Here is a 12,500-nt window from a genome sequence, read left to right on the forward strand (position 1 = left end):
AAACTAGCAAAAGTGGATTTGGACACGCCCTAAACACACCTGCACCAGGCGCTTCACGCCGTGACCTCAGATCATTAAAATAGGACCCTATACATCATAACTGTAAACATAACGGACGCGTAGCAGCCGTGTCGTCACCCAAAAGGATAAAAAAGACAGGGTGGTAAAAAACTAGTAAAAAAAAAAGCCACGTTGAAATGAGAAGAAATGACCAAAACCGGAATTTCTTTTTGGAAAAGCAACAAAAGTGTTGAAAAAACACTGAAAAAATGCTTAAAAAACGATGAAAAAATCTTTGACGTGACTTTTACCTTTATTAATATAGGAACTATTTGTTCATAAAGTTATTCCTGATCTAGTCCTGGCCTGATATACATTATGTTAAAGCTGCATTACATTTAAAAGAGAAGAGTTTTTTTAAGTTTTATCGACTTTTTTGACAGTTTCTGTTGTTTCTTTCACAGATTTGTCGCTTTGTTGACGCTCACGTTGACGTTTTCAGCTCTTTTTTAAGATTTCTGATGCCTTTTTTCTACATTTTTGACTCTTTCATAAACATTTTTGTCGCTTTTGTCGAGACTTTTGCCATTTTTTTAAAATCTGTTAACTTTTCTTTACTCATTCGGGATGTTCAAGGATTCAGTCTCGGATTAACAAAATGAGAATATCTTCGAATTAAACAACGGGGCCTGAAATATGACATCTAGATGTTGATGAGTTTCTCTTCCTGGGGAGTTATTACATCATCAGTTGTTGCAGAAACGTTTCCTTGCCGTGACGTCATGTCTGAAGCAGGAAGATAAAAGTTTATCTGAGCCGACAGTTTGTTTCTCAGACGATCAGCTGGAATCAGAGCCGACTCTTTCCAGGAATCGCTCACTGGCTCTAGTGGCTGTAATTCTGCACCAAGGCTGAATTTCAGGGAAGAGACTTCAGATACAGTATTAGGGGACCACTAAGGTCTATATAAAAGAGACTTCAGATACAGTATTAGGGGACCACTAAGGTCTATATAAAAGAGACTTCAGATCCAGTATTAGGGGACCACTAAGGTCTATATAAAAGAGACTTCAGATCCAGTATTAGGGGACCACTAAGGCCTATATAAAAGAGACTTCAGATCCAGTATTAGGGGACCACTAAGGCCTATATAAAAGAGACTTCAGATACAGTATTAGGGGACCACTAAGGTCTATATAAAAGAGACTTCAGATACAGTATTAGGTACGGTGGCTGACAGGGGCAAACGCCCTGCAACTTAAGAAAACACACGCAAATAGACAAAACACAAGCAAATTAAGAAAACATCTTCATTAATTTGACAACACGTGCAGCATTCAGCAAACGCGCTGCAAATACACACAACACAACCAAATAGATAAACATGCTGCACATATGAAACGATGCAAAAAGAAAAGCACACAAACCCAGAAAACAAATGCAACAAAAAAACGCTGCATCCAGATTACACAACGGAAGTTCTCCAGACCTCTAGAGGGAGCAGCTAGGGGAACAGCTGGATTTTCAACCTCACGGGGAGAGAGCGCTCTGCCTTTTTATTAGAGTCGGGTATGGCTGCAGCCTGGAGAACTGTATATTAAATTAATATTATTATTATTAATAACATAACATATTAATAATATACAGTCTATGCTCCCGTCTCATGCCCTCCCGGCTGGTGCCATCCCCGAGCTTCGGCTTTTCAAAATAAAAGCTGGCGTCTGGTCCGCTATGTGTTTGTACTTTGGTGTGTTGGATGTTTGTGAACTAAACAGTACGGCAATCATACTATTGAATACAATAATGTTTTCAACAGATGTCAAACTTACAACACGATGGAGTTAGTAAAGCAGTTTTGTGTTTATATGTGCGGGTGGGATTTATTCAGTTTGATAAATCCCACGGTAAATTGGCTGGTTTACTAAACAGGGAGGGACTATAAATCCTGTTTGTTTTTTGTATTTCAACAGCGAATTGCTCCACAATATGAATACAGATTGATCACTCATTTTGTTGGTAACCGTTGTTGTATAATCACAATATTACACTTGAGGAGGCCTACACTTCAGTAATGCGCCTTTCGGACCTCGAAATGAAAGTGTAAGATCAGCGGACTGTGTCTGTCTGCAGGACGAGTAACGGGAAGAGTACGGTGATCAACGCCATGCTGAGAGACCGCGTGTTGCCGAGCGGCATCGGCCACACCACCAACTGTTTCCTGAGGGTCGAAGGGACCGACGGAGACGAAGCTTACCTCACCACCGAGGCGTCCAATGAGAGGAGGAGTGTCAGCGTACGACCAACACAAAGCCCTAACTATCCTGACACAGAGCCCTAAACCATCCTGACACAGAGCCCTTAAACCTTCTGACACAGAGCCCTAAATCCTCCTGACACAGAGCCCTAAACCATCCTGACACAGAGCCCTAAACCATCCTGACACAGAGCCCTAAACCATCCTGACACAGAGCCCTAAACCATCCTGACACAGAGCCCTTAAACCTCCTGACACAGAGCCCTTAAACCTCCTGACACAGAGCCCTTAAACCTCCTGACACAGAGCCCTAAACCGTACTGACACAGAGCCCTTAAGCCTCCTGACACAGAGCCCTAAACCATCCTGACACAGATCCCTTAATCCTCCTGACACAGAGCCCTAAGCCATCCTGACACAGAGCCCTAAACCATCCTGACACAGAGCTCTAAACCATCTTGACACAGAGCCCTAAACCATCCTGACACAGAGCTCTAAACCATCCTGACACAGAGCCCTAAACCATCCTGACACAGAACCCTAAATCCTCCTGACACAGAGCCCTAAATCCTCCTGACACAGAGCCCTTAAACCTTCTGACACAGAGCCCTAAATCCTCCTGACACAGAGCCCTTAACCCTCCTGACACAGAGCCCTAAACCTTCCTGACACTGAGCTCTTAAACCTCCTGACACAGAGCCCTTAAACCTCCTGACACAGAGCCCTACACCATCCTGACACAGAGCCCTAAACCATCTTGACACAGAGCCCTAAACCATCCTGACACAGAGCCCTAAACCATCCTGACACGGAGCCCTAAACCTTCCTGACACAGAGCCCTAAACCATCCTGACACAGAGCTCTAAACCATCCTGACACAGAACCCTAAACCATCTTGACACAGAGCCCTAAACCTTCCTGACACAGAGCTCTAAACCATCCTGACACAGAACCCTAAACCATGTTGACACAGAGCCCTAAACCTTCCTGACACGGAGCTCTTAAACCTCCTGACACAGAGCCCTACACCATCCTGACACAGAGCCCTAAACCATCCTGACACAGAGCCCTTAAACCATCCTGACACAGAGCCCTAAACCTTCCTGACACAGAGCTCTAAACCATCCTGACACGGAGCCCTAAACCTTCCTGACACAGAGCCCTAAACCATCCTGACATAGAGCTCTAAACCATCCTGACACAGAACCCTAAACCATCTTGACACAGAGCCCTAAACCATCCTGACACAGAGCCCTAAACCATCCTGACACAGAGCCCTAAACCTTCCTGACACAGAGCCCTAAACCATCCTGACACAGAGCTCTAAACCTTCCTGACACAGAGCCCTAAACCATACTGACACAGAGCTCTGAAGCATCCTGACACAGAGCCCTAAACCATCCTGACACAGAGCCCTAAACCATCCTGACACAGAGCTCTAAACCATCCTGACACAGAGCCCTAAACCATCCTGTTTCTCCGGGTCAAATTTGACCTGTTTTCAAAGTTTCAACACATTCACTCCCATCTCCTAAAATACAGACGCATGGTCAGTTATCTTTGGTGTTGTTATTGACGCTTAAAGTCTCCTTTAGCATCAGATCTAAACACGCTAGGTCGGGACTATTGGCGTCACTTTTGGTTTAGTAAAAGATGGTGTTGGGGGGCTTATAAAAGGTACGTTTACGGAGGAGTCCACCCATATCCTCAGAGGGTTTGGAGGGGGGTGGGGGGAGGGGTTTAGATGAGATCCAAAGGTCTAAGAACATGTCACACTGTCCCTTTAAATGTGATTTTTTTTTTAGCCATGTTTGGTGCTTTCTTTGGTGCTATTTTTGCCGCTTTATCGCAGTTCTTTTCTGATGTTTTTGCTGCTTTTTTGGGTGCTTTTTTGCCAATTTTTGCGGCTTTTGTCAAATGGGTGTTTTTTTCTCAATTTTGCCACTTGTTTAGCCTTTTTTGGTGCTTTTTTGACACCTTTAATGCTGCAAATTCACGTGGCACTTCAAAGCACACACGTCGTCGTTTCCTTTCTCCCCCCCTCAGACGGTGAACCAGCTGGCCCACGCGCTCCACATGGACCCCACCCTGGACTCTGGCTGTCTGGTCAAGGTGATGTGGCCTAAAAGTCGCTGTGCTCTGCTGAGAGACGACCTGGTGCTGATGGACAGGTAATCACACTTGAAAGAAATACAGATGTCAGAACGAGAGGGTGACAATTTTTTGGAACTCCCACGGGTCACGGTATTCCCACGGGAGTCCCGCAGAGAGTCTGCAAAATGGATTCTGGAAAGAAGCTGATGCAATTGAAAGTGTCATCAAAGGACCCCTCAATCCATTTTCAGGAGCTGTGAGAAGATCTCTGTTAGGAATTACGTAATGAAATCGCAGGTAATGCATGTTACCTAGGTCTGTAGGTAATGCATGTTACCTAGGCCTGTAGGTAATGCATGTTACCTAGGGCTGTAGGTAATGTATGTTACCTAGGCCTGTAGGTAATGCATGTTACCTAGACCTGCAGGTAATTCATGTTACCTAGGCCTGCAGGTAATGCATGTTACCTAGGCCTGCAGGTAATGTATGTTACCTAGGTCTGCAGGTAATGCATGTTACCTTTTTTTTGGGGGGGGGTGTATTTTCCTGGGCTCGGGATGGGATGGGAGCGACAATTGATTCCCGTGTCACCCTCTCGTCAGAACAGCAGGAATAATAATGATTAATCATCTCATGTGTGCCTCAGCCCCGGCACAGATGTGACTCTGGAGTTGGACAGCTGGATTGATAAGTTCTGTCTGGACGCCGACGTCTTCGTTCTGGTGGGAAACGCCGAGTCAACGCTGATGAACACGGTGAGGAAACCTGGTTCTGATCCCGTCCAGATGGATAAGAGATGATAAGGACTCACATCGATATGTTATATGGCATATCTTTCTGTCTGCAGGAGAAACTATTCTTCCACAAAGTCAGCGAGAGAATCTCCAAACCCAACATCTTCATCCTCCACAACAGATGGGACGCTTCCGTGAGCGAGCCCGAATACATCGAGGAGGTTAGTTTACTAAACTTCAGTTCGAAAAGTTATTGTACTTTTATTTATAATGTTTACTAATTTATAGGGATGCACCAAATCCAGGATTGGGTTTCTGATTGGGCTTTTTGACGGGGTTGGGTTTCTGCTGAACATAGAATTTTTCCCCAGCGAACCGAACCCTACGCTTGCACTATGCGCTACGCTGATCGCTGTAATGACGGCGCCGTTGATTACGGGAAGGTGTTTACGTAGGTGGAGCGTTCAACGCAGTAGGCTGTGAGGAAGTGGAAATGGAACTGGTGAGCAGAAAAAGTGTAGTTTGGCAGTACTTTCAGTCAAAAGAAGGCCATTCAAGTCCAGCTACATGTTCAATTTACAATGCTGATTAGTCTGGTGGTGGCGAGGACCCTAAACTATACACATCACCGCTGTTACAACATCTGGTATGAAACATCTGGAAGAATACAAGTTGTGCATGAAGGAATCTACAGACAGCAGCCAAAATGCAGCAACTTCAGGTACGGCAAAGGAAGGACAGTCACTGTTTACTTCATTAATGAGTTTACTGTGTTCATGGACTGAGGATGGGACGAGGATTCAGCAGAATCTCAACCAGGGGATTCAGTATGAGGTGAGAATAGTAAAAACATTTTTTTAAAAGACAGTTTAAAGGCGGTTGAAGCTAAAATAACCACCTGTAAATACATAGTGTAAATACAACAGTTTTAGTGTATTTACTTATATTTATTGATTGTTTGTCTATCTTTAATGAAAGAACTGTAGGGTGGTGATGGGAATGGTTCAGGTGGAGTGAGGGTTTGGGGAACAGACAGAGTCTCGGTCAGAAGACGTCAGATGATATTGAGTGATGAATGAATGAAGCAGGGAGAAGGCAGGGTTGATGCAACACCAGTGTTTCTTTATTTTATCATTCAGGTTGAATTTGAGTAATTGCATTATCTGTGTGCTGCAGAAAGAGATAAAGACATAATACAATTAACACATACTTCAAACAAACACAAATGCACAGACTTTAAGATAATAATACAACAAACAATCTATCCACATTGTCTATGGCACATGTCTGGCAAACTGACAGTAACTCATGGCATAAAACAAATCAAAACGACAAATTGACTCACGTTAATTCATGAAGACGCACACAGGATGCATGGGAGTGCTGGCATTGGAGTGCAAAGAATGAGCCAAAGGGTTGGCAATCAATTTATAGGCAACAGGTGAGGTGGGCGTGGTCAGGTGTCAGGTGGCAAAAGTATCCTTGAAAGAGCGAAATGGAGTGGAAAGGAACTGGAATGGCAGGAGTCTTTTCATTTAGAGAGTCTTTTATTCCGTCTATCCCTCGCTGCTGCAGCACTGTGAGTTTCCCTGTTGTGGGATTAATAATAACAATTTAGGACTTTCCCCCAGGAGACCGGGGTTCTTGTCCCATTCTTGTCCCGCGTGTCTCTGAAACATACATTTTGTCACCCCACCCACCATCTTTTCCTAAACCTAACTGTCCTGTTGTTGTGCTGCATGTCAGTTAAACAAACATCCCAACCCAGAGCGTCAAAAAGAGACGCCAAGAGTCCCGACCAACATGCCCGGATTATCCATAAGGGCACTTGGGCCAGTTCCCAGGGGCACCAACCATTCACAACCAGTGGGGGGGCACCACATGACACAAGCTTTAACAATATTTTCTGTAAATTCTTATATTATTCACGTGAAATTGTTGAAAGACCATACATTACTCGTTTATGAACACTAATTTCAGAATAATATAATAATAATAAATTATAAATAAATCCATATTACATGACCACTATCACTCCCCTCCCCAATCTGTCAGAGCTGAGTTGGTCCACAAGGACGGGTAAATGTATCATTTGGGGCATGGGGGTTAACAATAATCAAAAGTGGCCAGTTTAACCCCCCAAAAATGTTATCATAATAATGAATGTAAAATATTAACTATTACAAAAATGATAAGTGGTTGGCTTTCTTGATTCAATGTAATTGGCAAACAAAGAAAAACATTTTTCACACAAACCCCCCCACCTCTGGGTGAGACTTGGTTGCACCCAACCCTTCTCCATGTTTTCCAAGCACACAGTTTTATTCAGTAAGCAGAGAAGTTTAAAACAGTCTGTGGTTCATTCCTAGAACTCGTATTTCTTTCAGAGGACTTTGTGCAATAAATCCATATTCTTAAATCTAATATTGATAGTCTTTTGTCCATATCTTATTCATTTTCGGTCCTTTTATTGTCATGAGCTGTGATGCTAAAGCAGTTTTAGCGTTCCCATGATGCTTTTGAATGTTTTTGACCAATCAGAGGAGTTGCTTTCAGGGCCCGTGAAATAAAGTCGGAAAAATACAAATTTGACCAACCCACAATGCTGCAATATATTGTATTGATTTTGGCTTTTTGAATTGATAGACATTTTGAATTGAGACATTTGAATATAGTGCTCACTGCTCATATGCCTACATGTATGTAGTTGGATAAGTTAGTAAATTTGAGAAATCTCCTTGATTATGTCTGATATTTTTGGCAGGGGGAAAGCAAGTGTTGGTTTCTCTTTGCATAATGACAATGCTTTGTTTTTTATTAGTTTTTTTGGCTTGTCTGCTGGGCTGATGTACTGATGTGTATTGACTTTGACATTTTGAATTGAATGCTGTGCTTTTTGAAATTGACATTTAAATATAGTGTTCATTGCTCATATGCCTACATGTATGTAGTTGGACAAGTTAGTAAATTACATTTGAGAAATCCCCTTGATTATGTCTGATATTTTTGCCAGGAGGACAGCACGGGTAAAGGAGGTGGTGGACGGGGGGTGGGGGGGGCTTTGAGGTATGGTGCCCAGGGGCACCACATTGTCTTAATACGGGCCTGGCTCAGGTGACTGCTGCTGTGCAGACTGTAGTTTGAGTTTTGCACCTTTGACTCCATTTGTGCCCTCTGTTGTTTAGCAATCGAAAAAAAACGTGTGTCACAACTGTATGTGATGAGATGCAGCTCCACACTACTGTCGCTTCTACACATCACAGGCGGCCAGGTGGATTACAGGGGTCTTTATTGTACAGTACTTTCCTTATCGCTCTGTAACACAGTAGGGCAGGGGTATGTCAATCAGCATTGGTCACAGTCAATATAATAACACAACAGAAATTATCATAACTTGATGTGATCGTATAGTGTATATTACCTAATGTATTCATATACATTACAATGCCTTAGGCTACCTTGTATTCACATTTGCACAATCAAATATATCTCCATATGCACTGACATTATACTGGTGAAAACACCCCCCAGTAATCCATTTTATAATATAAGAAAAGATAGAAAAACCGCATTCACCATTTAGCATGAGGTGAGCATAAACACAGCACAGGTATACATCATACACACCTAATCAACAGGCTGCTTCACTAAACTATGAGCTAGCCAAACTAGCGTGAGCTACTTAACTGAACAGTTAAAAAGAGCTGCTCATGCAGACAAACAATAATATGCAATAAAACATCATGAAAACTAACACAGAAATGCATAGAATATTACCTGTAACACAGTACGGCAGTGGTATGTCAATCAGCATTGGTCTCAGGATGAACAGTCTGAATAAAACGTGGAAATTATGCAAATAATTATGCTAGGTTAACACTGACAATGTACGTTCCAGTAAGTCTCTAAAATATAATTTTAAAGACTAGATAGCTTATAGTCTGGGCTCAAGACAGTTAGCTAAAGTCAATATATGTACATTGCACGGTAAAATACAAAGTATGAACATTTGGGATCTCACAAAATTATTAATTATCCCAGACCATGCGGGAGAACGTGACCTACCACAGCGCTTCCCGTATCACTCTGTGTAGTTCCGTAAACACCATCCCACAATGTCATAGCTACCGCCGTGCCAATAGATGGTACTGTTGCCCCACTTTTGCCATAATTAAACCAAGTATATTCTACTCTGTTACGTATGCAAGTTTACATTGTTGCCAATGTATGTGTGTGAGCTGGTTTACATAAGATTATAAGTATGTTTTATAAGTAGAAATAGATAAATGAACAACACAAACAAACAAATAAAGAATGCATGCTTTAATTAGATAGCGTACAGTATCAGAGAATTCACAGATTCATTGTCTTAGATTCTTCTGTCTGCTTAAAGAATATTTGAACAGAAACTTGTTTTCATAACTGATAACTTTGGATAAGATGTGTTGTTTTTAGCAGCTGTAGAGCTTATTGATCCTTGTGATGTCCCAGGAGGACAAGCCCTGCCTCTGGCCGATCTGGACGTTAGCATTGGGGATGGGGGTGATGGTGTCCTTCCCGTTGATGGAGAAGGCTGTTTTTCCATAGTGCATGATGGAGGTGTAGTCGTAGGGAGTGTTCTGGTTGTTGGTGACCTGCTTGTCGAAGTTGTAGGCCATCTGAGGGTCGATGTTGGCCCAATTGATCTTGACGTAGTCGTCGCGGTCGCTCCTGGTGTGTTCGTGCCGGAAGCCCAGAGCGTGTTTAAGCTCGTGCTGGATGATGCCGTAGTAGACGCAGCCCGGCCTCTGGAGAGAGACCACCTGTCTGCCTCCCACTTTGCCCAGACTGGAGTAACATCCTACTTTGTTCTCCACGCTGATGTAGTCGATCTCGTTGTTACGGGGGACGAATCGGATGCAGGTTTTGCTGTGGAAGCCCTGCAAGGCGTTGACAATCACCTGCTTCTCTGATCTGGTGAACTCTCTGCTCATGGTGAAGGGGACCGTCACCAGGCCGCTGGAGTTTTTCTTCCAGAAGCAGTTCTGGGTAAAGCACATGATGGCGTTTCTGGTTCTGGGAGCCAGCAGGTCTCCTTCCAGCAGGATCTCATCGCTGCCCTCGTTGGAGGTCAGAATCCTGGTAGTGATGTCCACGATGTCCGGGGCTTCATCCTCTTTGCCTCCTTCCTCCTGGAGAGGAAGTGCCTGAGAGAGGCCGAGCAGGAGCAGCAGCAGCAGGCTGGCAGAGGGAGTCATCTTCAGGGTCGGTCTGGAAGCTGTGGAGCTTTTCTGGAGAGCTGCTGTGGAGAGACTCCTTCAAGCTTGATGTTTGACTCAGTTCAGTCCAGGGTCTTTATACTCTCCTCTACAGGTGTGTCTGCAGGAGGATTATGGGTTGGCGTCTACACTGCTAGGCCTGAACACACCTCTGAAGGGAGGACTCCACAGACAAGCCTACTTTTTAAACATAGTTTCTAATCCCCCCAAACGTTTCTTTGTCCAGTTTATCCTCATTGTGGGCCACATCCTTATAGCTACACTAAGCTCAGCTGGTTGTCATTTTACTTTGGTTTACAAATGGCTTTTTAGCAACCTTTATCAAAGTCTATATGGACAAATATATATAATAAAAATGTGTGACCGAAATACTGTTTCACAGACAGACAGACACACACACACACACACACACACACACACACACAGACAGACAGACATACACACACACACACACACACACACACACACACACACACACACACACACACACACACAGACACACACACACACACACACACAGACACTCACACCGACACACACACCGACACACACACACACACACACACACACACACACACACACACACACACAGACACAGACACAGACACACACACACACACACAGACACTCACACACACACACACACACACACACACACACACACACACACACACACACACACACACACACACACACACACACTCACACTGTCTCCTTTTTTTTAAAACTCTACACACAATTCCCAAAACTGCACACACAAAATGCTAAATGCCTCACATCTCCTTCAACATGAAATACTGCATTCATAATACCATGAACACATCTCAGAATCAAACATTTACATCAAACAGCAAACACCTTTTTCATAATAGGACATTTTTGGATATACCATGTACACACTGTTGTTCTAAATCTACTGCTCTTTGTCTTTCATAGGCATTTGTGTGTGTGTGTGTGTGTGTGTGTGTGTGTGTGTGTGTGTGTGTGTGTGTGTGTGTGTGTGTGCAGTGAATGGTTAATATGCTTTTACGTGCGTTTTGGTGAGCCCAGAGGGAAAATATTTTAAAAGTAGCCTACATTTATGGTAGCTAGCTAACAGTAGACTAAAGAGAAAGTGTGATATTTTTACATCCGTTTCAGAGCAACAGAGGGAAAATATTTCAGTCAGCACATTAAGTGGAACCGAAATGTGCGTTCTAATCCGGTCCGATTCCTACCGGTAGTTCCAAGTTTCGGTTAGTTTTACATTAGTGAGAATGAGTTGGTCGTTTAACTCGGAAAACGTAGGAAAACCATGCACATTGTTTTTATTATTTTTAATTTCATTGAGTCAGAATGTGACAAGTTGGGAGTGCGATCGGGTCCCAGGTGAGGAAGCAGCACCTGGACCGCTGGGATTAATAAATGGTGTTTCCTGTGTGGCCCAGGTGAGGAAGCAGCACCTGGACCGCTGCGTGAGCTTCCTGTCCGAGGAGCTGAAGGTGGTCGGGCTGGAAGACGCTCCGGGGAGGATCTTCTTTGTCTCGGCCAAAGAAGTCCTGAACTCCAGGATGCAGCGAGCGCAGGGCATGCCTGAGACAGGTGAGACAGGTGAGACGGGTGGGACAGGTGGGACGGGTGGGATGGGTGGGACCGGTGAGACAGGTGGGATGGGTGAGACAGGTGAGACAGGTGGGACGGGTGGGACAGGTGAGATAGGTGAGACAGGTGGGATGGATGGGACAGGTGAGACAGGTGAGACAGGTGGGTTAGGGTGAAACAGGTGAGACAGGTGGGTTAGGGTGAGACAGGTGAGATGGATGAGACAGGTGAGACAGGTGGGTTAGGGTGAAACAGGTGAGAGAGGTGGGATGGGTGGGACAGGTGAGACAGGTGGGTTAGGGTGAAACAGGTGAGACAGGTGGGATGGGTGGGATGGCTGAGACAGGTGAGACTGGTGGGACAGATGAGACAGGTGGGATAGGTGGGACAGGTGGGATGGGTGAGACAGGGGAGACAGGTGGGACAGGTGGAATAGGTGGGACAGGTGAGACAGGTGAGACAGGTGGGACGGGTGGGACAGGTGAGACAGGTGGGACAGGTGGGACAGGTGGGATAGGTGGGACAGGTGAGACAGGTGAGACAGGTGGGACGGGTGGGACAGGTGAAACAGGAAAAAAA

The 12,500-nt window shown here is 44.4% G+C and overlaps 2 protein-coding genes across 3 annotated transcripts in view; one reads left to right on the top strand and one right to left on the bottom strand.

Annotated features, from left to right (window-relative positions):
- Positions 1 to 12,500, top strand: part of LOC116056355 (mitofusin-1-like) — a 26,588-nt gene that overhangs the window by 1,705 nt on the left and 12,383 nt on the right. Inside the window, exons 4-8 of one of the 2 annotated variants that reach the window (XM_031308530.2) lie at positions 2,131 to 2,293; positions 4,301 to 4,425; positions 4,995 to 5,103; positions 5,196 to 5,303; positions 11,768 to 11,930. In XM_031308530.2, the coding sequence (XP_031164390.2) occupies positions 2,131 to 2,293; positions 4,301 to 4,425; positions 4,995 to 5,103; positions 5,196 to 5,303; positions 11,768 to 11,930 (668 nt within the window). The remainder of the gene's footprint in view (positions 1 to 2,130; positions 2,294 to 4,300; positions 4,426 to 4,994; positions 5,104 to 5,195; positions 5,304 to 11,767; positions 11,931 to 12,500) is intronic. The other variant, XM_031308531.2, reaches the window with a different exon arrangement.
- Positions 9,395 to 10,377, bottom strand: LOC116056362 (high choriolytic enzyme 1-like). Its single transcript, XM_031308545.2, has one exon. The coding sequence runs from the start codon at positions 10,317 to 10,319 to the stop codon at positions 9,534 to 9,536; it is 786 nt and encodes a 261-aa protein (XP_031164405.2). The 5' UTR covers positions 10,320 to 10,377; the 3' UTR covers positions 9,395 to 9,533.

This window comes from Sander lucioperca, chromosome 9 (assembly GCF_008315115.2).
Source record: "Sander lucioperca isolate FBNREF2018 chromosome 9, SLUC_FBN_1.2, whole genome shotgun sequence".
Taxonomy (NCBI): Eukaryota; Metazoa; Chordata; class Actinopteri; order Perciformes; family Percidae; genus Sander; species Sander lucioperca.